The following is a 25,182-nucleotide window of genomic DNA, read 5'->3' on the forward strand; positions in this document are numbered from 1 at the left end:
TTCCCCGGGGGGACACCGCCGTGGCTCTGTGCCCGCACCCGCAGGGCAGCGGCTCCCCGGCGGCAGCCCGCCCTCCTCCCGGCCGGGGCGAGCCGGCGGCGCGGGGCCGCCCTTCTTCCCCGCCGCCCCGGCCCCGCTCGCCCGGCGGAGCCGCTTGCCCCGCCGGGGGTCGCTGCCCGCCCCGTCGCGGCGCGTGTGGGACGCGTGAGGCGAGCGCGGCCGGAGGCGGGCCCGCCCCGCCCCGCCCCGCCAGGTTATAGAGCCCCGTCCCGCCGCCCGCCCGCCCGCTCTCCGATCCGCCCGCCCGCCGCCGAGGGCCAGCCAGCCGCCGCCTCACCGCCGCGGGGCCGGGGCCGGGGCCGGGGCCGGGGCCGGGGCCGGGGCCGCCTCCCCCCGGCCGGGCGATGGTGCCGGCGCCCGGGGGCGCCCTGCTCGCCGCCCTCCTGGCCGCCGGGCTGGCCGCCGCGGACAGGTGAGCGGGGAGGGCGGGGCGGTGGTCGGGAGGGGGCCCGGGGACCGCTGCCCCGCCACGGTGTGGGAGCGCCCCGTGGCGCCCGGGCGGGCCGGGGCTGGGTCCGGGTGCTCGGCCGGCGGCTCCGCGGGTGGCCGGGCCGGGCGGCTGCGTGCGCTCCTTGCCGTGCCGGGGGCTGCTGTGCTCGCCCGCTGGTGCGGATGTAAGCGAGTCCCTCCTCCACCCGTGTCCGCGGGTCTCGCCCCGGCGGCCGCAGGCCCCCGGGGCCGCGCTGCACAGCGCCGGCCGCTCCCTGCAGTGCCGCGTACGAGCGGGTACGGCGGGGCCCCGGCTCCGTGGTGCTGAACGCCGTTGGCGGAACGGCTCAGGCTTTCTAGCTGCCGTGTGTGCCGCTTCCCTTGAAGCAACCGCACCAAAGCTGTGGGCTCTTTTACTCTGCGACAAACGGTAACTTCAGTGCGCTAGTGACGATCCAAACGAAGAGAAGAGCTGCACCACCTATAGAAAGGTGCGAGCTGCTCCGCTCTTCGGCTTGCTCCTCTGAACAGACGCTTTAAAATCGGCCTAGCATGGCAGTTGTTAGGTTCTGCAGAGACAGGTACACTCCAGAAACAGAATGAGATTTTGAGAGAGGATAAAGAAAACTGTTTACTCCAGGTCAAGCCATTCCGCTGTTCCCCCTCCCGGTTCTCCAGAAGCAAATAAAAGGCCGCAAGCGCTGCAGCAAGGGAGTAGCCAGTAAAAGGAGCATCCCCGGCAACTGGGGATGAAGCCTTCAAGATGTGGTGTGGTTTATTTGCTTAGTATCAGGTTTGTGAATGGGAATGTTTGTGATCAACAAGTGGCAGAGCGCTGTTCCGGCACACGCAGGGCTATCAAGGGGCCAGCTCCTCGGGCACTGGAAGTTTATAAACTCCATACCCGCTCTTACAGAAAACACATTTGCTCTCAAAGCAGAGCTCCATTTAAATGCTCATGTTAGTAATTTCTTGATGTTGCGTATTTGCATTTCAAACACTTTGAAAGGTGTAAAACTGCAAAATAAGAGCATTATCTCCTTCCAGATGAAAGTATGGCCTGGAGTTAGCTGAAGCAAAGAGGCATGGGTTCGGTAAAAATGTCATTTGACAGTAAGTCGTGAAATCTATGGGAAACCTACAACCTACCTAAGACTGATTGCTCTACAGCCTGTCTTGTCCAAGTTGATGCTGGTAGTGGCATCTCTCTTTTCTGCCAAGATTGTCATTCTGTCTTTTCCGTTGGGAAGAAGGGGAAAGAAGAGATTTTTTAAACATCTTGATAGAAGTCTTGGATGATGAGGGATACTAATTTAAGAAGACAAAGAAATCCTATCGGCTCTGAATACCTGGGAAGAAGGAACAGGAAATAGTGAAAATTAGAATCAGTTTGGAAAAAATGAACTACAATTATTTTTGTCTCTTAGAAGTGTAGCTCTCATACCTGGACTTCAAAATTTTCTGCTCTGAGCACTTCCTTTAAGGAGTTTGGCATGCACATGAAGCCTTAAAGGAACTTCTGCAAGCACAAGCTAAACTTCATTTGATGTTTTGGGAGGGACTCGCAGTGAAGCAGGACTGTTGTCATGCTGAGTGCCTGGAACTGGCTGAAAGGACATCTAAGACACAGTTATTAAAAGATAATGGGTGGCACTTTCTTCGTTTTACTTAATACAATTATAGGTGAACTTTTTTCTAGAAGGAAGTCACCTTTCAAATAAAATTGGGTAAAAACAAACAAACAACCAACCCAAAAAAACAACCAACCATCACAACAAAAAACCCCTATGCCTTTATTTGGAAAAATGTTCAAATCTATCTCTGCGTGACATACACTCATAACAGACTTTTTAGGAATTTCTTTCAAACTGCTAAGTTGCAGGATACCATCCTTTTGTCCTTCTGAATATACTGGTTAATCAAAATCTTAGGTTTGGTCCTAGTTGTTTTTTACTAGCAACAATGTCCAGAAATCTTTAAGAGGGAAATTAAAGAAAGGAATAATATCCCGTCTTTGAAGTTAACTGGAAGTGGCTAATAATATAATTGAGACCTTCGCCCCCTCCCACTGCCTCCCCCCCAGCAGCAGGCAGCTGTTCTGTGCGCAAGAACTGACCAAAAGTGTCCTGTAGAGATCTTATGGAAACAAGTGTGCTAAATCTATTCAGCAGCTGTGTCCTGTAGGAAAAAGAAGAAAAAAAAAAGAAAGAAAGAAAAAAGAAGGTAAAAGCTCTTTCCAGAGAAAACTTTAGTAAAATACAGAATATTAATAGGACCTGAAAACAAGCAGCTGTACTAACTCAAACCATACCTGACTTTTGTTATCTACCTACCCGGTTAAATCAGGCTTTTGAACACTTGCTCGCTCATCCTCTGCAGCTGTTACTGTCACATAATTCAGTTCGGGCAGGGCTTACACTGCTCATGATCACTGGTCAGGAGAACATGACAAATAACTTTTTTCACTGTTGGGAGTTTTACTTCTTTTTATTTTAGCTGTTACTGGTAAAGCAGCTGCTAATGAGGATTACAGTGCAGCACAGCTATCAGCCCAGTTATGGTATTTGAAATTTATGACTGCCTATTGGTATACAGATATTTTTAGTAGCTTGGATTTGGCCTAGGTCATAACTAATTTTGAGAAACTGATGCAATGTAAAACTGTTTTCTTATTTTATAGAATGAAACAACAAAAAAGGGGGGGCAGAGGGAATCTGTTGGATAAGCAAGTCCCAACATTCAGGTGTGCTTTATTTCCCCTCTTTCACCAGTTATCACAATATTTTCCTCTGCAGTTGTATTTAAACTATTGGGGATATCAGTCCTACCCTATCAGCAACCTAGCTCTGCTGGAAGATCTACCTTGCCACTTTATCAGTGGAGCAGCACATGTTTTATTGTAAATACATGTTTTCTTTTTTAATATCAAATTAATCAAATCACTGCAAGAAGTCAAAGGTACTGTGTAGTAGTTTAATGTCTGTCCTCACATCACACACCCTATTTCTTTTGTCTGCAGCTCACACCACCGTAGGTATACCTATACCTAGGTATATACCTACCTGGTCCTGGCCAGTTTCTGAAGGCTTTGCTCTGAATTGATCCAACTTCTTTTGGGATAGAATTCTAAGATCTTCATATTACTCCAGAAAGGAACATTTTTTTTCAGCTGCAGCTGAGTAAATGGGACATAACTTCATTCATGCCTATGTTAGTATCATTACAAGCAACACTAGATCTTTCTCTGTTTGTGAAAGAGACTATATATCTTAAAATTAGGTAGGAATTGTTCTCCTGGTTCTTCAATGCTCTTCAAGACTCACACCCCTCTCCTAGCTGTGTTCGTGCTTTTGTATCCCATTCAGAGCATTAATGGACAGTAGCAGAAGAGCAAATGGATAAAAATTGGCCTTTCTCTTAACAAGCTCTTCCCTCTCTCATTTGGAGCAGCCTGACATTAGTAGGAAGCAATCAAATCCCCTCTTGGCTTTTGGTTTGTTCAGCTGAAACCAAGTTTTCTCGTCCTCTCTAAAACGAGTTTTCCATTCTTCATACCTTTTATCATATATACCATACATAATTCATAGTTCTTCAACATGGATGTTAAGAACTGTACACTATACAATCTGATATGGCAGCAGTAAAACCTTCCTGGAATTTTGACTGAAACATCTGAGGGTCCCACCTATTTTATAATGCTGCTAGTAGCTCAAAATGACCTTGTGATAGCAAATATGGCCAGCTCTTTCTTTCTGTCACCTCGACTAAGGAGGCCCTGGCTTATTGTAGGAGTTCTTGTTATTCATCTTCAATGTGCTTTGCTAAATGCCATCCTACTGGTCAGCAATGTCAGAGCCACGTAAAATCGGTTACTTCTCTGCTGCCTGGGCACCCTGGGTGGGTGACTCTGCCGCTTGTTACTCTAAGCACTAGTGCTGTGGGCTGCTGAGTCTTGGAGGACAGAGTTCCTCACTAGAAATGCAGAGACCACTCTTGCCACTGACCTGCACAGCGATTCGACCTGCACAGTCTACCCTCTCTTGCCTTTCTTCTTCAGTCATGTATTTAGGCTGCAGGTACTTCAAGACCAGGCATTTTTTGCACACTGAGCAGACAGTGACAAGCACAGCAATCTCACTCAGGCCTCTAGGTACTCCCTGTGAAATCCTATAAGAATATCTTATAGGGAGGGATCAGAAGTGTCCTCTGTCTCCAGTCGGCATTACTTCTCCCCCAGTGTCCAGGAGGGTCCATGTGACATTCTTCTGGAAAGGATCTGCCTGCCTGAAAGGATCTCCTCTTTCTAAAATTCTTTCTTTTGCAAAAAATGCTGAATTCCCGACAGCAATAGCTGAGCTGATGGCTGGTGGTTCTTTATGGGTCTAAGGGACTAACCTGGCAAAACCGGTTTTCTTCCCAGATTTTGGGATCCAGGTGGGCTTTCAATGATCTAGTTGACCTTTCCCGCTGCCAAAGGTAGGCTCCAACTTGGTGTTTGTTGTGGAAGTCAGAACAAGTGAAAGACCTTGTCCAGGGCAGTTCAGCTATGCTCATTTTATTCGCAGTTTTATGGAATATTTCCCAGTTTTAAGAGAATTTTGTTCTGAAATCTTGTGAGATATTGTACACTTTGTAAAGACACTTCCATTATTTGATTTTGAAGTGAACTATTAAATAAAATGTTACTGAATGAGTTTGTCTTCCTGTGGAAATGAGCACCTTTTGGAAAGTACAGAGATCCTGCTTCCTCCAAGCTTTAGGCATTTTAACCTTCCAGGAGAGTCATAGCACTATCCAGTGCACTCAAGGGGATTTTCTGAGATGTAAACAGAATATACATTTACTGTCCTGGTGAATTCAAGAGAGCTTTTTAGCATGTAAGCAGAACACGTGTTCTTTAACTTGTATACTGCAAGTGATGTAAGCCAGCAGCATTCGGATGAACAAAATGAAAAAGTGTTCTTTTATTGTCTGTAAATCCAGAGGCAGGGTGATGATTTCTAATAGACACCCATACAGGAGTTGCAGCTGTTCTGATACACTCTTTCGCCTGTCTGAAGATGGGGTATATGCAGCCCTGTACATGGCACCCCTGGGTGGCTGGCAAAGGCTGGGTGACTTCAGAACAGCTTATTCCAACACTGAAGTCTTTTTACTTGGCAGTGACATTAGAACCATCTCTTCATTCGGGGTATCTCAGATACATGAGCTTACACATTTCCTCTGAACTCCCTTCTCTCTCCAGTAGAAGTAACTCTGAAGTAACACCTTGTATCTTTGAAGTGTATGCATATATTTATTTTACTAGTTTGCCTTAGTGATGTTTGCAGTAATTGTTCCCATAAGAGTGCCAACCTTACAGATAAGCCCAGGAGGGTATGTACAAAGCACTGCCCTAAGATGATAAAGCAATACCGTTGCTGTGCATCAGACTAAAAAATGTAAAAGTTCCTGGCCTGTTGATTTTTTTTTTTTCCCCACCATGGGGATGTTTGTTGCTATGTATTCCCCACCTCAATACCCCTAATCACTTGCTACGAAGCTCTCGCAGATAAGGTGTTTTCTGTGTCAGAAACAACACTTTGGACTCTTTGAAGAAAGTGCTTTTTAAATTATGGCCTGGAAAAAGCAGTGAGGACAGAGGATTTTGGATAAAGAAGAGAGTTTCATAAAGGCGACAGGCGTGTAGTAATAGAGAACTTAAGTAACAGCAAGCAGCGGGGGAAGAGAACCAGAGTCACAGCACCCATTGCAGCACAGAGTAGGTCTAGAAGACTTATACAGTTGTGGATTTCCATCAGATTTATAAATTTGGCAACTAATGTTGCAGGTTTTCCAACTCTTGCAGCTGTTGAGCTGCACAGTGACTTTGAACCCCTTGGGCTTGTTGGCAGGTTAAATTAATGTTAATTTGTCTGGTCAGGGAGTCCCATGCAACCAGAGTGCACAGGACTGTCTGCACTTACACAATCAATCTGCACATATGCAGTGGCTATGAGTCTGCAAGTCACTAGCTTTTATGGGGCCGACTGATGCTCAGAAAGCTGCTTTTCTGTAGAATCAGTATTTCGTCATCCAAAGCAATAGCACTGTCAGGTATGGATGGCATCATATAGCCAATCCAGATTCTTCATGTGACACAAGCTGGAGTAGCCCCATTGACTTCACTGATATTAAAAATCACTCACTCTAGCAGGGGACCTGGCTGTATTTTTTGCCTTTGCCATGTTTCTCATTAGAAAGGTGTCGTGGTTTAAACCCAGACAGCAACTAAGCACCACACAGCCGCTCGCTCACTCCCACCCGGTGGGATGGGGGAGAGAATCGGAAAAAAGGTAAAACTCATGGGTTGAGATAAAAACAATTTAATAGATAGAAAAGGAAGAAAATAATACTAATGATGATAAAAGAATATACAAAACAAATGATGCACAATGCAATTGCTCACCACCTGCTGACCGATGCCCAGCCTGTTCCCGAGCAGCAGCCGCAACCCGCAGGCCAATGCCCCCCGGGTTTTTTTTGTTCAGCATGACGTCATATGGTAGGGGACATCCCTTTGGCCAGTTTGGCTCAGCTGTCCTGGCTGTGTCCCCTCCCAGCTTCTTGTGCACCTGGGAGGGCAGTGTGAGAAGCTGAAAAGTCCTTGACTTAATGTAAGCATTGCTCAACAACAGCTAAAACATCAGTGTGTTATCAATATTATTCTCATCCTAAATCCAAAACACAGTACTATACCAGCTACTAGGAATAAAATTAACTCTATCCCAGCTGAAACCAGGACAAAAGGATTTATGTTGCACTGTTAATTTATTACAGGTGAAATGTTCCCATCTCCCCTGTTTCTCCAACCAAATGAAACTTTGCCTTCCCATCTAGGAACACTGCCCTAGGTTTGGTGAAATGAAAATGCCTGACGGTGGATAAAACATAAGGGAAATGTACAAAGGAGTATACGGAGCAATGGATTAAAGTGTATGTGCCTGCTGGAGCTAGTGTTTATCCTTCCTTACACAGCTCGAGAGCTCGTGGGCAGCTGGTGGCTGTGAGCCAGCCTGGGGTGTGTCGCTATGGCTCTAGGTTGGATTGCTGTTATGGCTGGAAAAAGAACAACAAGGGCCACTGCGAAGGTAACATTAACACTTTATGCTTGTTTCCTCTCCATGGCTGTGTACTTGGTACTAATAAAGGGATTTCATATATGTCTCCCAAAGCTACAGAAAGAAACCTTCTGAGGAGTGAAATCTGTTAACTCTGTGAGAGAGTGAATAAAACATGTTTGAGAGACCTCAAAAAAGCAGAGCTTTGGGTAAATAACACCAAACAATAAAATACATACTTAGAAATTCTTCGGTCCAGAAGGGACCATCTGTTCTAACCTCCTGCACAGCCCTGGTCAATGCCTATACTGTTAGAGCTGTCGAGTAAGTGCCAAAAATGCAGTGTTTTCCAATGCTACATATGGACTCCTAAAATGGTTTTCTATCAGTTGGTATCCTTTGCCTTCAGAGTATACAGCCTCTGAGAACCAGGAGGTTTTAACTTTCTAAAAAGATAAATAAAACCCAAGCACTAAGTGCAGCTGACTTGAGCTTGAGTAGCCAACCAGTTTTCCGGTCTGTGGATCTTTGTCTTAATGAAGAGTTGATGACTCTTAAGACATTTCTAATTTGTAAAAGGTCTATAGATCCCAAGGAGAAGGTGGTGTGGAATCTCTCTCTAGCTGTACTTGGGCAAAACACAACAAAGTCATAAAATACATGTTTTAGGAATCTTTCTCAGATGTTGCACCTGTTGTCCCAGAGAGTTTGGCATTGTATATCTGGTGAATTTGTATAGAGGCTTAGGGTTATTCATTGCTGAAAATCAACAGACTGATGTCTAAAAGGGAAAGATGCAAAAAGTCTCTGCTCAGTATATATAGCATGACAGTTTAAAAAAGGAAAAACTGATTAATACCTTCATTAATATTTATGCATTGCTTAATAGCACCTTAGTTTTGATGCAAATGAATACCTTGAGGGACAACTGGCAAATGTGACTTTGACCAGCCAGTGGAGTAAGTTGTCTTGTTGTAAAGCCATGCAGTGCTTTATTAGTAAAATTCAGTTTTCATAAACTTTTAAGATTCTTCTTTGGAAGATTTCTTTAAGCCAACTATAATGTAATTCTGCATCGTAAATCCAGATGCAGTGATGTTCTCTGCTTCAGTGTTAATACTCAGCTGGTCTCGCACTGTGCCATGTTGTATTCAGGGATATGGGTAGTGTTGAAATAAGCCTTAATCTGCAGAGCTAGTACATCTGAATGAATCTTTAAATGCAGAGAAGGTACTTGAATTCTGCAGTATGAATTTTAATTAGGAATTTTACTATATAGTAACTATGACTGTGACTATTTCCTATTGTTTGGATAGCAGCTTAATTACACAAGGTAGTGAGGTGTGCATCCCAGTGCATACCCTTGCTGTTTTTCCAGAGCTAGTCCTGATTTAAATGCGTGTTTGGTTTGCTTTTCTTGGATAACCCTCATGTTGACAATCACATTGACTTTAGGAGCCTTAAGCTTTATAAAAGCCAAAATTTAATTTCTGACTAATGATCCAGAGGGCTGAGAGTTAGAAAAATTTTACTTTTTAATGCATCCAGGTTAAGCACAGCCCTCTCAAGTCATTGTAAACCTGATGCAGTTATGCATATTGGGATGTGTGGTAAGGATAGTTGCCTGATTGTTTGACGGATGTGCTCTGGATGTTGCACCAGGGATGGAGATGTTCCTCGTCTGTAAGTGAGGAGGTCCAAGAGTGGAAAACTGCTGTAGGGTAATGTGTCTCCTGTGGCTGCAGGAGTGCTGTTGCCTCTTTCCTACTCCAGATGCCAAGCACAGCAAGTCAAGCTGCTGGCTAGCTGCTTCTCACATAGGCTTCTTAAAAATAGGAAAAGGGCAAGAGTACAAAACTAAATGTGAATTGTAAGCATGGCAGAAAAAGCATGAGGGAGAGAGCTAAAAGGAGCCCCTTCTTTTCCAGTTCTTTACAAACCTGGAAGAGCACACACTTGTGTAATCCATGCTAGGGTCACTTTTCTCTGGCAGAAATAAAGTGCTGATCAGCAGCTACCATGCCCAAACTAGAGGGAGAGGTATGGAGGATGTTGAACTTGTGCAACAAGTTTTTAGGCAACTAAGCGGGGCAAAAGTTCTCAAATAGAGTATTTCTAATTTTTTCTTTTTCTCTCTCCTCTCTCTGCCTGACTCCCCCAGCTACCTGTGGACATGGCTGCAAGTATGGCGAGTGCATGGGACCAAACAAATGCAAATGTTTCCCTGGATTTACAGGGAAAACCTGTAATCAAGGTTTGTGCACATGGGGATATTACTCCAGAAAGCAGACTGTTGATGTTCTGTTTCCTTATCTTGTAGTAATGATTGTGTCATCTACCAAAATAGTAAAGCAAGGTATTTTCTTTACATAGAAGAGCTTAGAGTTTAAGGCTTTTGCATCTCCAGCATCCCAGACAAGCTCTAAGCCTCCTTCAGCACACGGAAATTTGAATTTATATCATGCATCTCTTGCAGACTGATGACAAGGGCAAACTGTCATATTTATAGTCAGAGGATTAAGGCATGGAAAGATTATATAGGAAATTATTAGAAGAGCCAGAAGTCAAATCTAGAACCCATGTTATTTTCTTAACTAGGAACCCATGTTACTTTCTTAACTAACCTTCTCATCAGAAAGGCATGCAATTATATGCTAGACATGTAATTTCTCAAGCTTCCTGGGCCAATGCCATCTGTTCGCATATGCTGATTGGTATTTTTGAGAACACAATTTGGACTCTATAGGATCGCGCATTCAGAAACTTTGAATGCACCACTTTCCCTCCATAAACTTGCAGTTAGACATTGAAATATTTCAGCTAACACATTGGCGACAACTAAGCTTTTTTTTCCTGTTTCAATATGTGAGACCCCTGTGTGGGATCAGATGAAAGGAGCAGGTCACTGTGCATCGAGAGGGGCCGTCCTATTGCAGTGCAAATGAGTGAACTGCAGGTGTGTGAGGGAAGCAGGACATAAAGGCCACACGAATGGATGGGTCTGTCCTTGCTACCTTCCTGAGCACCTGCACCCTTTGCTTGAAAACGTTGCATTGACATACTAAAAACACTCACATTTTTCAGAGTCAAAACAACCCATTTATTACACAGTATCTTTCAAACAATATGTTATAAAGCTATACTGTTAAGTATTTTAGAAAACTCCATCTTTTGCACTTTTGACGTTGATTGCAGGGAAATAAGTCAATTCCTCAGTACCGCTAGAGAGCAAAGTGAAACAGCAGTTGTGGTTGTGTGTAATATATATGTAGGTATCACTTACAACTTCAGCCTCTAAACCCAGAAGTTTAACCTCAAAAATTATTTGGCAGCTTAAATGTTACCAAAAGGCAACAGAGAAGCCCCCAGCTCTTAGGTTATTTCTGTGCAGTAACTCCAGCTGGATTTGATACGCCCTCCGCACGCAAGCATATGAGTTCTGCGCACTTGATTCAGAGTCCAAGGCTTGGTGGAAACACCACACAGACCTACATGTGCAAATTGCCTGTTAGCTCCCTGGGCTCTTCTACCTTCTGAGCCATGGCCAGGAATTTTTTAGTAAAGTGGTGGCTGGCACAGGCTAGAAATGTCACGGAGCTATTTCAATAGTATAGCCATATAGGTGGTCATATTCCAGCACCCAGGAATGCTCAGAGCCACTTTTAATTTACCGGCAGATGTAGCCTTGGTCTGTCCTTACAGCAGAATGCCCTGGTGAGCAAGCTCAACATGAGCTAACTAAAATAACAGAGATAAGGGGACTGTATTAGCCTGCCACTGAGTCTGAGCTAAATTAGCCTTATCTCCATAGGTTCTCTTTTAGAGGTGTGTATGCTATCTGTGCAGTACTGTGCCTTGTGCAAGATAGGTGCAGCTAAGCACTTTTGAAAATGTATGGTCTAAATGGAATAACTTTTGTTCCCCTCTGGTTTCTTTGTTACAAGAGTCTTGGTTATTTAGTGGAGCCACAGTAGCAGAAAAATCCAATGTGATTGGCAAGCTGATAGGTTTTCCTCGTTCAAACAGACCCTATGTTTAAGTAATAGAATGCAACCCTCTTTTTCCTCTCTGGACTGATCTGTAACAAACAATTCTGCACATGTATAACCACCACAAAGTTTATGCTTTGAATAGTCTGGAGATTTTTCTGTGGTCTGCAGGGCACATAGACATGAGAACAGATGCTTCTCCCATTAGAAGTGGAGCTGCACAAGCTCGGTGCTTGGAGAGTTGCATCTTTATTGAAATTATTTTATTGCTAGTATGTGCTGATAAACACATGTTGAATGGGCTGCATATGCTGGTGCATTCTGTTAATGAGTTCTGTATGTTTACTAATGAGTTTTCAAAATACAAGCAGGAGACGTGTCAGTTCCCAGAAGGCACAAGCACAGATGTTGTCCCCTTGTCATAGGACCAATACCATTGTCAGCACTGCTCTGCCTATACCACACAAGTTAAACTTTTCAGGATTCTAGTGTTCTCTCTGTGAAGGATAGCTATTGGAAATTTGAAATGAATTTAGTTTCTGCAAAGCCTTTTAAATCCTGGATTTTAAGAAGGATTTAGGATGCTTTTATTCTCAGGATTTTGAGATTTTTGAGATTTGTCCTTTTATTCTTAAAGTCACATAATCCTTATCATATATCATATTTCATTTCTGCTACTGATAACCTTGGTGCCAATGTGTAGCTCAGGAAAAAAAAAATAAAAGTCTTTGTTTCACTTTATCTCAAGCTGATTTGCTGTTCTTAGTCTCATGTTTTTGCCTTTCTAGTACAGAGGTTAACTGGAGGGCTAAAATCTCCAGTTAGAATCAGAGAAATCCAGAAAAATAACTCCCAGAAAAGAGACTAACCCTCTCCCGACCCCTCCACCTCTTCCTAACAAGCTGCCAGATGTGGCCAGAGTTTGCATTAGTTTTTCAGGTGTAGAGGTCTGTGTATGTTAGTTTTGCTAGCAGTCTTTCAGCCAGATGGTCTGCTAAACTCTCATCTTGCAAGGGGCTGGCTCATTTTCAATCCAGGCGATTTTACTGTGGGGAATTCAAGGCATTAGGCAATATTATCCACCTATATGTATGAATCTATGTATATAAACCCAGCACTCACTTCATTCCAATGACTTCTGCAGATCTGAATGAATGTGGACTGAAACCACGTCCCTGTGAACACAGATGTATGAATACACACGGCAGCTACAAGTGCTATTGTCTCAACGGGTACATGCTTATGCCAGATGGCACATGTGCAAGTAAGTAATAGAGCTAATTGGACAGGCACACCGAAATCATCTAATCGCATTTGATCCCAGCAGATTTTCTTCTTGTGATGAATGGATTTAGCTTATTCAGGATAGGGTCTTTGCCTCAGCTCTCTGGTACTGTCAGCAGCTGAAAGAGGCCTTCTATTTGGCAGTATCTGGATAAGCAAACTAGGTCATACTTGTATTTTGGTGTTCAGAGGAATTTTTGTCCTGCTAGAAGTAACAATATTTGCAGTGTTACTTCAGATGAAGGACAGCTAGTATAACCTTGGTATGTAGTCCTGCCAGTTCATCTGTTGAATAAGGATGCATTAATCTATCCAAGCAAAGCACCAATATAGACTACTTTTTACTGTGCTGAATTTCATGCCATTACTCCTTGCTTTATCTTTGTGTGTTCCCTGACTCATTTATTTTCTCTGAGTGTTGATATGCTTCTCACACTTGCCACCAGCTTCTTGCAAACATTTGTTCACTGAGCTAAGGCTTATCTAAACTGTATTTCTACCTATTTTCTTTGTCTTTAAGCCAGCAATGTAATGGAAAGTATTCTGTTTTCTTAGCCAACCTGATTTTTCAGACCTGAGGAAGCTTCTTATTTTTCAATGACACTGTTTTGTTTGTAGAAAATAGGTTTTTTTCTTCACCTGAGCTGTTCCATACAGGTATTTTGGCTTCGAATTTCACAAAAACCCTAGGTAACATGGTGACAACCCTTTCTGGAGTCCACAGGACTGAAGCAGATCCATCAGTTGGACAAGGAAGCTAGTTGGTCTCAGCAGTGGAATGATCTGCTTGAGAGGTCCGTCCTAAAGAAATGGACCTTTTATGTATGTGGTGCAGCACAATCTTCCCCATGGATATGAGAGAGAACCATAAACTCTGAAAGGCTTTGATCTCCAGACCTTGGAGACAACCATTCACCAGGCAGGGTGTCCATCTGGCAAGTTTACTGTCAGTTTTGGGATAACTGGAAAAATACCCAGCCTTAGTAAACACTCGCAGGAGTGCAGGGTCTGCAGCTCTGGGGCAGGCAGAAAAGCCAGAGCTCCTGCTCTCTCTCTCATTGCAGGGAGACTGAAATTGCTGCAAAAAGTGCCTGGGGCCAGAGCTTCTGGAGGGTTTCCTTTCCCTGCAGCACAGCTCAGGGTTGTGCCTCTGCATTTCTAATCACGGTGGGTATCACCAGCAGACAACAGCTGTGGGGCCCTGAGACCCCTGAGAAATGGATATGTATTCCTTCCGTTTCTTCCAAGATAATTTGTGTATCTATCTGCTGACATCATACACCGAGCACTTTTCAGTAAGGCCACTGTCTTATAGACAGCTGAAGTTGGCAAAAGCCAGAACTACAGTCAAAAGAAACTACCTTTCGAGCCCAGCAGCAGCTTTGTCCCATCCATCCCTCACTCCCGCTCCGGCAGCCACACTTCTGAACCAAGTCAGAAAACTAGATCCAGGTTGTTACTAACCATTGCTGCTGGATTAGCTTTAAGCCATTTTTAGTTCAGGACTAGTTTCCTGGTTTAAGAAACTGTATTTGTACCTCATTTGTACCAAATTTGTACCAAATGTGCAATTGCACTGTCTCTTGCTTAAGCCAGCACAAAATGCTGAATTTCTCAGCAGCAGTAGTGGCCAGCGTCGAGTATATACGAAAAAATTGCCTGAGCAGCTGTGAGTCCTGGAGCTTGCATTTCAATTCGGCACACGGAAACATTATTTCTCAGTGGGACCCCGACAAATGCTGACACAGAATGAAACCAAATTTCAGGAGGAAAACCAGGTTTCCTGTAGAAGGGAAGTCTTCATTCTTCACAGCTCTAGTGAAGAAGGCAAAAAATGTTCATCCAGCTTGTGCTTCATTAACCAACCCATCTGCCACCTTCCAGTTCTGAGGAGCCTTTATTTTCTTAAGGTGAAACTATGATTATGAAATGAAGTAGTAAATTATTTACTCAAGTAGACATTATTCTTGGTTAAGTCTACTAGCCTCCCATTTCACTTGATGCTAACTTAAGCTTGTGCTCGCATGAAATGCTAGGATATTTAATCATCTCTAGAATTCTCATAATTTTATTCAGTCAAACATTTTGAGCATAATGTTGCTCCTTTTGAATCAAATTCTACATGACGTAAGTCTCCTTAGCAAGATGAAGTCCACCTAGTCTGAGTAGTCAGGCTTATCTGCAACCACGCCAAGAGACCGTGGAGCTGGAAGAAGGGTGTCAGAAAAACATGACTAAGGGCCACAGAGAACCATTTCTTAAAATAGATAGTAGGTTAGTACCGAACACAAAATCACCTAAACCCTGCAGGAATTACTGTACTAGATCTGATTAGATCTTAGTTCATCTAACCCAGTACTATGTCTAACCAAAGCCAGGAATAGGAGTTTCAAACAGAAGAGAAAACAGCCAATTAGCAATTAGAGAAGAATGATGTTTAGTAAGTTTCTTTATTACCACTTAGGAAGTAGATGATGTGACAAAGTATTATTATTTACAGTCCATCTTTTTTTACCTCTTACCTCCTGTATGTTCTCATTCATACACAAGTAAAACACATTTGCAAATACAGTGTATTCTGGGCCTTGTATATTTATCACTTAGCCACAAAGTCTAAACAAACTGGACTAAGAAAAATAATTTTATCACAGAATAAACAGATTAATTTTAATAGCACACAGAGCTAATACGCATTATATTTTGTATTCAAATCAAATAATATGGCTGTAGCTATATATGCACTTACACACATTGTTGTCTTTTTTATACACTCTGTTATTGTACACTGTTCTGAAAGTGCTAGTACCTCTGACAATAAACATGTTGCATTTTAAAATAAAATTCATGTAATTTTCTACCTCAGTGGTAAGCTAGTTTCAAGTTCTTGCAGTTGGTTTCTGTCTCAAATAAATTGACAGCTGTTCCAGGCTTTCCACTTACGAAGAACCTATATACAGTTCTGTTTCCCTGAACACAATCAGAGTGAAGTAGCCAGAAGTACTTCCTTTGCACACACCTCCATCTCTTCCAAATGCTGCTTCACTCCCTGGCTTCGTAACGCTAATGCTTCCTGGATATCTTCAGGATTTTAGAAATATCTCCCTATATACTTAATACATTTCTCCTACTTTTCTAGCCTCTCATAGGTTTCTCAGACAGTATCTAGACCCTTACATTTCTCTTTAGAGGCTAATCAAAGTCATCGCCAATATTTCACACTTCTAACCAACCTGTGGCAACCAAGACTTGTGTTCTGGCTAGTGCCTCATTAGATTCAGGTATCTGTTCCGTAAACAAACCAAAGGGCAGTTTTTAAGTCCATCAGGCTAAATAGTTTTTTAAATCAAATTCTATACTAGAATTATGTTTAATGGTAAGCAATAAATACAATTTACTACTGAATAACTGTTTTCTGTATGGTAAAACCATTCCAGTGGAAAATACAAAAACCCTTTTTTTCTACTTTGAGCAGTTCTGTCTCTGAAACTAAAAGGTAGTAGTAAGAAGTCACAGAAATGGGAGCAGAGAAAAAAAAGGAGAAATAAGGGCAAATAAGGAAAGAACAAAGTGAAGGAGAGGGGGAATTTAAGATGTATCTCCTGGGCTCCTGAATTGTATTACTAATGTGTTAATGTATAAACAGTTTGATTAATGATGACTGGAATTTTGTTGTTCTGATTAATTTTCTGCATTCACCCAGATCTAACTTAATTTTAAGTGTGTGATCCTAGCCTAGATTTTTGCTCTTTTTGTTATTTTAAATACTGTTTTCAGGTTCTAGGACATGTGTCATGGTGAATTGCCAATATGGATGTGAAGAAGTCAAAGGGGAGGTACAGTGTCTTTGTCCATCAGGTGGCCTTCAGCTGGCACCGAACGGAAGGACATGCATTGGTATGGTTAGAGAACTCACTCTCGGCTTCTTTTCTATACTATCCCAAAAAATTTAACAGTCTGGGGAAAGGTTAATAAGTAGTTAGCTCTCCTCACTGGCTTGAATAACGCTTCTTGTTACTTGCAGTGTGATGTAAAGCTTGCATGCTTTTTTATTAAACTGTTCTTATAATATTGGCCGTGTAAATCTTCAGGTGAGTCCCATCCCCAATAAATAATTAAATGTTTTGACATAATTTGGAGTCATCAACAGATTCAGTTTCTCCCTATTACTCTGAGGTCTACAATGTTTTGCCTGCAGGAAGCTGTCCTACTGACATAATGCATTATAGGATTTGGGGGTTGTGTTTGGATGGGGTTTTGTTTTATTGTGATAACCCCCAATACAAGCTTCCAGATGTTTCTAGAGAAGCCTCCACACCACTTTACCTGGGGATTTCCTGTGTAATGAAGAAAGCATTACTTACAACACTCGGTACTGTTCTGTCATACCATTTTACATTGTCGTCTGACAAAGCAGTGCTACAGCATTGCAATCCAAAGCTGAAATGGTACCCATTTCAATACTGAAGCTAAATGAGCTCCTTTCAAAACCCAATAGATGTGAAACAAACCCTCCAAAGCAGGGACCACGCCAACAACTAGAGAAGAAGGAGCAGTGAAGTGCGTGTTAGGGAGCAGCAGGAGCAGGGCTGTGAGCTGGGAGCCACGTCTGACCCCAGCGTCTGCAGGGCTGTGCCCTGATAAATCAGGTCCAGGGTCTGCCCGGGCATCTTTCCAAAAGCTGCAATATTCTTGTTGCTGTTCATCACAGACAAACCTGAAAGGCTCTTGAAAGTGTTAATTTTTCAGACCAGATGCTCTTTGTTTTAAATTTAAGGGAAATACTGCTTTGTATGTACTTTATGCCATTTCATTTTAACATAGGACCAGTAACAGAGTTTCATATGAGAAAAAAACAAAAGAATTTTCAGTTCCAGATTTCTTCTTTACAATAGCTTTAGCTAATTCTTGAAATGCAAGTTGTCCTTTTGAATCAGTAAATACATTTTCCTGTAAAATGCTAACTTGTAACATTTGAACAATATCAATTTTAAAAAAAAATCATCCAGAAAATGGTTTTTGTTTCATTCTTTCCTACTTTCCCTCTTTCCCAATCTAGCCTTTCTTTCCTAGTCTCACCTGCCTCTAAATGGCTAATACCCCTAGTCAACCCCAGGGAATGATATTTTGTGGTTTTTTTAATCTTTATTCTGTTCAGGCAAGCACAGAAGATTGAAAATTGCAGCTGGGAAATATTTTATTTCCCAGAGCTGCCCAAAAGAGGATGGAAAATAGAGAATGGGAATTTCTCCTTGAAGATATTCAAAAGTCATTCTGACATGGTCCTGGGCAACTGGCTTTAGGTGGCCCTGCTTGAGCACCAGGGGTGGACCAGATGACCTCTAGAGGTCCCTTCCAACCTCAACCATTCTCTGATTCTGTGAAAAAAATTTTGCAACAAGTGCTATTTATTAACCTGCCCTTAGCTACATACATAATGACATTGATGATTTCACATATTTTTACATTCTTTCTGTCACAATGGTGCAAGTCCTCCAGATCATAATGGGCAGTTTGGACATGATACCTTACAGGCAAAGAAGAATCACAGTAGCTAATCCATTTCAGATGCTGCTTACCAATACATACGGGTTGAATGATCAGAATGTTCAGAAGTTTAACATTCAAACATAAAAAATGATTTTTACCTGCAATGGCCAAAACAATATTGTACTTAACATTTCAAACAAAAGATTAAATAAATGCATCAACCAAAAGACACTGCTGTGTAGAAGGACAGTTACTATATGAATTGTTCTCCTTAACACACAGCTGTAATACCAAGTCACATATGAAGGCTGTGTGGCCTGGGACTACTTTATCACTTTTAGGAGCTCTCAGATAAACCAATGTGGATACTTGGCTCAACTTCCAAACTATAAAAACTGCAACATAAGAACATTATTTCTTTTTTTCAAATTAAATGAGTTTGTAATTGGAAATTACCTGCTCTAAGTAATCAGCAAGGCTTTCTGACTACTACCAGTCACAGTTAACATGTTTGAATTATTTAAGAGCTATCTGAAGGTGAACATTGTAGATATATATATGTACTTAAATACAATAGACAAGATGAGTGGTTCTGTTAAATTTCCTATTGAATTTTTCAGGCAACTCTTTTTATTTTGTATTGAGTTCATTTGTATTTACCTTGCCTGCTCAAATGGATTTGGAAGAATGCTGATACATATGATAGAAGGTAAAACAGACAAAAAGATATGTCCAGTGGTTGGAAATATCAGACTCCTTCTTTCTGCATGACTTGTGGTATGTCACCAGTTCTCCATCTATAAAATGAGACAGATAGTAACATCCTGCCATATAGCATAATGCTTAACAGATTATAAGATACTCTAATACTCTGGTATTAGTCAGAGAAACACTATAAACAGACAAATGTCTGAAGATCCCTGGCTATTAGTCTTAATCCTCCTAAGAAGCTGCATTATTCCTGGACCTACAGAGCAGAACTGCACATTAATGTGTTTCACTTTTCCTCTTCTACATGTGCATAGGTGAAAGAAAAAAAATAACAATTCTAGATTAAAAATTTTAATTAAACCTAAACCTGTTGTTTCTAAGAGTACAGTGAGTCTTCAGTGTTCATTGCAGACATAAACTTCACACTAGGATCGAGTGCAGCAGGCTTGTCCTTTAGCTTGTGACAGACCCTGGTCCTGGCAGAGGCACTGGGAACTGAGAACCTGGAGAGGTCTGGGAATGCACTGGAGGCTAGGGACAGAGACCATCATCAGAAATGTGTGGCATGGGCAGAAAGAGGGATTTTTTTGACTACAGGTTTGTTTAAATATTTTTCTGTTGCCCACTTTCCTTTGATCACCTAAACACTGTAAAAGAATGGTAGAAATCATAGTTGTGTCCAGCAGCACTTCACAGCAATTCTAAGCTGTAAAGGGCAGCAGCATGGCACGATGAATTACGTGCAAAGGCACTGCTATGTGCTAAAATGCGATAGGGAAGGACAAATGCCAAATATCATAATTGGCACTATTTTAAATTTGGCATTACAACAAATCAAATCAAATTAGTAACATTTAATTACAATGGTTGTTGAACAATGTTCTTAGGCTCCTCCCATACCAAGCTTCCTCCTTCTCTCTCTAAAGCATCTGTCCCTGTCATCTACCTTGCTTGGCAGAGCACTCGCAGTCTGGGAACTCTCCCTGCTATGTCGTGACTTAGCCCAGCCAGGGGAGGTGCAGAGATTCAGCAGAAAGAGCTGCTGTTGCTCTCAGTTTCCTGTTTCTGGGGCTTTCTCTTAAACTATTCTCTGACATTTCCTTTCTCAGGGAAATAATGGAATTTATGGAGTTCCTCCTGACCCTGCTCCATGACCTTAGGGCAAAACATTGTCCCCAGTGGGGAGAATCCCCACTGCCAGTTGCCCTTTCTTTCACCGTGCCAGGTCTCAAGATCTTCCATGAAGTTAGTTCACATTTTGCTGCTTCATTTATATTACCGCATGGAAAAGACATCCCCAAGTGTGACATTATAGGACTTTTTTATTAAACAACTGGTGATAGCCAAGACAAAACCATTCATATGCAAATCCCAACTAGTTCTTGCTTTCCTGGTTTACATTCTCATGGATCTGATCAGCATCTCTTCTCCTGCTCTAGACATTGATGAATGCTCCACTGGCAAAGCTGTCTGCTCTTACAACCGCAGATGTGTCAACACATTTGGAAGCTACTACTGCAAGTGCCAGCTTGGTTATGAACTAAAATATGTCAGCGGCCGTTATGACTGTGTAGGTAAGATTTCGCCCATGAATTTTCCTTCTTCATTCTTTTTCATTCCCACACCATGCATCTTTCCTGTCATCACCTGAAGCATGTTGGCCTAGTCTGGGGACACTGCCTCAGAAATGGATAAAAGATGTCGCTAAGGATATTCTTGGTGATGCTTTGGACTTTTCTCTGGGTTTTCTCTGTGGCCTTATGAAAAACCTAATCACTAGCACTTGTAAATTAAATTGCCTCATTTCATCAAGTCAAGATGTGCAAGGGCTTGTAGTACATTAGCAGCAGTTGACTACAAAGAAGTGTTATTTCTGGTACAGGTTTAGTTAAAGAGCCATTTTTTGTCCTCTTGGCTTTCAACCTGTGATGAACAAGCAGTCCCACAATCTTTTGTGTGTGTGTTGTTAATGAGGAATGTGAATCAAGTGCCTTCATGACTGTAAAAACAGTTGTTTGGATGGACAGTACAGAACTTTTAAAAAAAGTATGAAAATAGTGGGTTTTAATTACTTTTCAGGTCTCTCTTGCATGCCTAAGTTTCTCCCTAACAAAAATAAATACAGGCCCAGGTGTTAAAACAAATGTCAAAACACCTTTACTCCTGTTTCAATCCATTAGCTGAATGGTGGAAGAACAACAAAGTGTAAGTTCAAGCAGTTGACTACACAAGGGCCTGGAAGGGTTGGAACTACTACAAGTGCATACAAGAGAATTCATGGGGTTTGTTTATATTTGCTTGATATTAGAAGTCAGGGGTGAGAGGAACCTGCCTGTAAGGCAGGTTTTGGACACACAAGTTTGTATTTTCTGTTGTATGCAAACTCTGAGACTCTTAAAGTGGAAAAAATACTTTTTCAGATTGTATGTGTGCATGGGGGAAAAATGGGAGAGGTCTCAATAGTCAGGATTTTATCTGCAAACCTAAACCTCGCTCTCAGACATACCATATTTTTGAGTCCGTCTTCCTGCTACTTGTCTCCTAGCTGACTTACATCACGAGAGGACCTGTCAGCTGCTAAAAATGAAGCAATCTGGATAAAATGCAAGTGGTGCAAAAATTGTGCAACAACTTGGCTCCCTCATGTGGGAGAAATCAAAAGTGTCTCTGTGATGTAGCAAGATAAGGGAAAATGAGAACAAAATCAGTTACTCTTGATGCCTGTACATTTTGCTGTCAGTTGAACATAGTATTTTCTACTGTTTTTTTCCTGATTATACTTTTGTCATAAAGCATCATATGTATGCTGGAATGTTAAAGGTAGATAGGAGATCTCAACACCTTGGCATGCTCAGGGTTACTTTCCATTGCATTTCTTCTAGGGTGAATGAAAGATTGATAAAGATTTGGTGAATTGTTTTTTAATTGATGCCACAAGTTCTCTTGGTGCCTTTTTCTTTTTGTTAATAGAACAGTGTGTACAATCTGTAGTTTGAATCCTTTTCTCAGTCAAAAAATCACTATGTTCACTTTGTCTTCACTGGGATGCTCTACATTTTCCATGGATGCATATGCCAGTAGTTGTACAGTTGGAGCTGATGTTAGTGTGAATTCCTCTGCCTCTGATGGTCTCTGGACCATCTTGGTCTAACACTAGTGATTACAATACCTGGAAACAAATGGGTGGCACAAACAGGCTGTCATGAAGCTTGGGTTTCAATGCAGTTTTGACTAAAGCATTTATATCTTTCCCTAGATGTAAATGAATGTGTGACAAATACACACAGGTGTAACCTCCATGCAGAGTGCCTGAACACCAAAGGATCCTTCAAATGCAAATGTAAACAGGGCTACCGAGGAAATGGATTTGATTGCACTGGTGAGTGAGTACCACTGGATGTCAGGAATAGTGCTATATTGTTTTTCTCCAATAATTGATGGTTATAAGTCATTTTCTAGGAAAGATAGTGCTGAACTGTGCTGCGATACTGCTCAAGGCAAACCTCTCCATGAAATAATATATTTATTGTATGAGTCATTGCACGGTTGATACAAGTATTATTAGCTCAAATTCGTTTTGCCTACGCGTACCCAAGTCTCATAGTATCACTAGGAGTCACAGGTAGAACAGAGAAGAGAATGGCCTGAAGAAACAGAGAAAATAGCTTTAAGGAGTCTACTGTGTTTTTTCCTCAAACTCCCATGGCTAGCCTGTTGGAAGGCTGCACAGTCTCTTCCAGAAAAGTCTCAAGCTAACTTAGCAAAAAGTGAGAGAAGGGAGGAAAGCTGTGACTTCCGTGCTAAACTGTTTTCACTTATAATTTTTCCTTTGTTTGTCTATCGAATATTAAAGACTTCCTATAAAGATGTCATTGCCTGGCTCTAACTGAATATGACCCTCCAGGAAGAAAGAAGGAAAAGGCTGCTCTTGTCTTTGTATTTAAAATGAACCTTTTTATTTCATTCCTGTATTAAACCTGGCAGAGATTTCTCCCGCAATGTCATTAGAGATGTTTCCTCAGGAGGACATGTAAGTCCTGCTTAAATTTTTTGAACAGAAGACATTGTGGAAACATTTTAAAAGCTCTTGTCTATAGCAGATGAAGTCTACATAAAGTATAAACCTTTTTTCCTGGGTCTTTTTCAAGTAATCCTGGATCAGATATGTATTGCGATTATACTTCATGGTCACAGATGTTCTATGAGTCTCTCTGTTATTCATGTTCCTGCTCCCATTATAATAGTAATTGAAGCCTCCAATATCACATCAATATTGACACTTGCTGCATTTGGAATAGCACTTTATCTGTATGATAGTTTATCAACCATTATCTTCTCTGCATTTATCATGAAATATATTCACTCAGTATGAGCACTGGTTTGAAATCAATGGTTCCAACTCCAAAGCCATTTGCACCCTTTGGATCTCAGGTATGAGTTATTTTACATTTTATGGTTTTATACTCCAAAAATGTACTTAGTATCTAAAAATCATGAAGATCCCTGTCAGGGTCAACCCAAAACATCTGTTTTCAATCAGGTTGTTTTATAGATTAAGAACTTGACAATGCTATGCTAAAACTGTATGTATACATATATATATATGTATGTGTATATATATGACATATCTATGCATATATATGTATGTGTATGTATGCTGTTTCTCCTACCCTACACTCCTGGAACTCATAAAAATATATATATTGCACTCCTCCAGGCTTAAAAGTATGATGAATTTATTCTTCATTCGAAGTATGGTGGTTTTGTTATAATCTGTTCTGCATTGTCATGCTTTTGGTGCTGCACTGAAACACAACTTCAAATGTTACATACTTTTTTTTTTTTTAGTTATGCAAAAGTAGCTTTTCAAGCCCAAAATTGGTCTAAAAAATGGGATATTCCAGTGAAAAGTAGAGTGAGTGATAAACCCAGTGGACAGTTTTCAACCTATTGTTATAATCTGAAATTATTATTAGTACCTATAATGTAACCTATACATTAAACACAAAGCCAAAGCAACTTGATACATTAGTAGGGCTAAAACTATATTTTGGAAAATAAAAAAGCACAGAGATTCCTCCTAAGTTAAAATTTTGTTACTTTTCTACTTCCAGTGAAAAATGTTGACTTTTAAAGAGAAAAACCTGACTGGTACTAAAAGGATTGATTTGGATACAGAATGCCTCAACAGAGCTCTTCAGAAGGTTTTCTATGCTCAAATTCAATATTATGAGCCAGTTCCCTTGCTAGACCACATCCCTTGTGATATGTCACTGCAGCTTACGGCAATGGCAGGATGCAATGGGGCTTGAGACCTGACTGAATATCAAAGCAAACTGACATGACACATCTTGATATGGTTGTGTTAAAACAAAATGTACCATGGATGAAATGTTAAACAAATATATCTCTGAGCAAAAGGGTCTGGGGATTTTTTTTGTATTTTTTTCTTTTTAACGAGAAGCTGAACATTCCAAAGGAAAATATCTTTTTGACCAAGTCTATGTATAAAATGTTCTTTCCTCAAGCAGAAACAATTCAACAGGAATGCTTGCTTAAATATGAACAAAGGAAATATTTTAGCTTGTGGAGAGGCTGTGATGCATTTTTTAATGTCTAGTTCTGTAAAAAAATCAGGGCTGAAGATAGATTATTTCTACCTTCTCACTGTTTTTTCTAATAAATTGTTTACTCTCTCTCTTCATACTTCCTCATGTCATATTTCCCACTACTGAAGTCAATTAGTTGTTTAGAAGAGGCAGGAGCTGTGCATTCATAAACTTAGTAGAACACACTAAATGGGAAAGAGATTTAATGCAAGAGAGGCTAGAGGAATAACACAAAGTAATGGGAGAAATCAGAGCCATAGGCAGAATGGCAAAAGGCAAGGGTCTAGCTAGAGAGATGTATACAACAAGAGAGTGGGAAAAAATACAGAATCAGTGGTAGGTAAAACGTGAAAAGCAGTGGTGCTAAAAATAGACTGTTTTATCTGGTGGCAATTCCCACACATACACCTTTTTTTAAAGGGAAGAGGAGGTTCTTTTAACCTTAAGTGTTTCAGTAGTTGATTTTTGCTGCAATCCTCAAAAAAGTATGATCAGTGTAACTGATGTGTCACT

General features: G+C 41.4%; 1 protein-coding gene across 1 annotated transcript in view; it reads left to right on the forward strand.

Annotated features, from left to right (window-relative positions):
* The first annotated feature begins 404 nt into the window (after positions 1-404).
* EGFL6 (EGF like domain multiple 6) overlaps positions 405-25,182 on the forward strand; it is a 47,788-nt gene continuing 23,010 nt past the window's right edge. Inside the window, exons 1-7 of the mRNA XM_059825405.1 lie at positions 405-472; positions 7,507-7,619; positions 9,751-9,843; positions 12,723-12,842; positions 16,637-16,756; positions 20,500-20,634; positions 22,317-22,439. Of these exons, the coding sequence (XP_059681388.1) occupies positions 405-472; positions 7,507-7,619; positions 9,751-9,843; positions 12,723-12,842; positions 16,637-16,756; positions 20,500-20,634; positions 22,317-22,439 (772 nt within the window). The remainder of the gene's footprint in view (positions 473-7,506; positions 7,620-9,750; positions 9,844-12,722; positions 12,843-16,636; positions 16,757-20,499; positions 20,635-22,316; positions 22,440-25,182) is intronic.

The sequence above is a fragment of the Gavia stellata genome, chromosome 1, assembly GCF_030936135.1.
Source record: "Gavia stellata isolate bGavSte3 chromosome 1, bGavSte3.hap2, whole genome shotgun sequence".
Taxonomy (NCBI): Eukaryota; Metazoa; Chordata; class Aves; order Gaviiformes; family Gaviidae; genus Gavia; species Gavia stellata.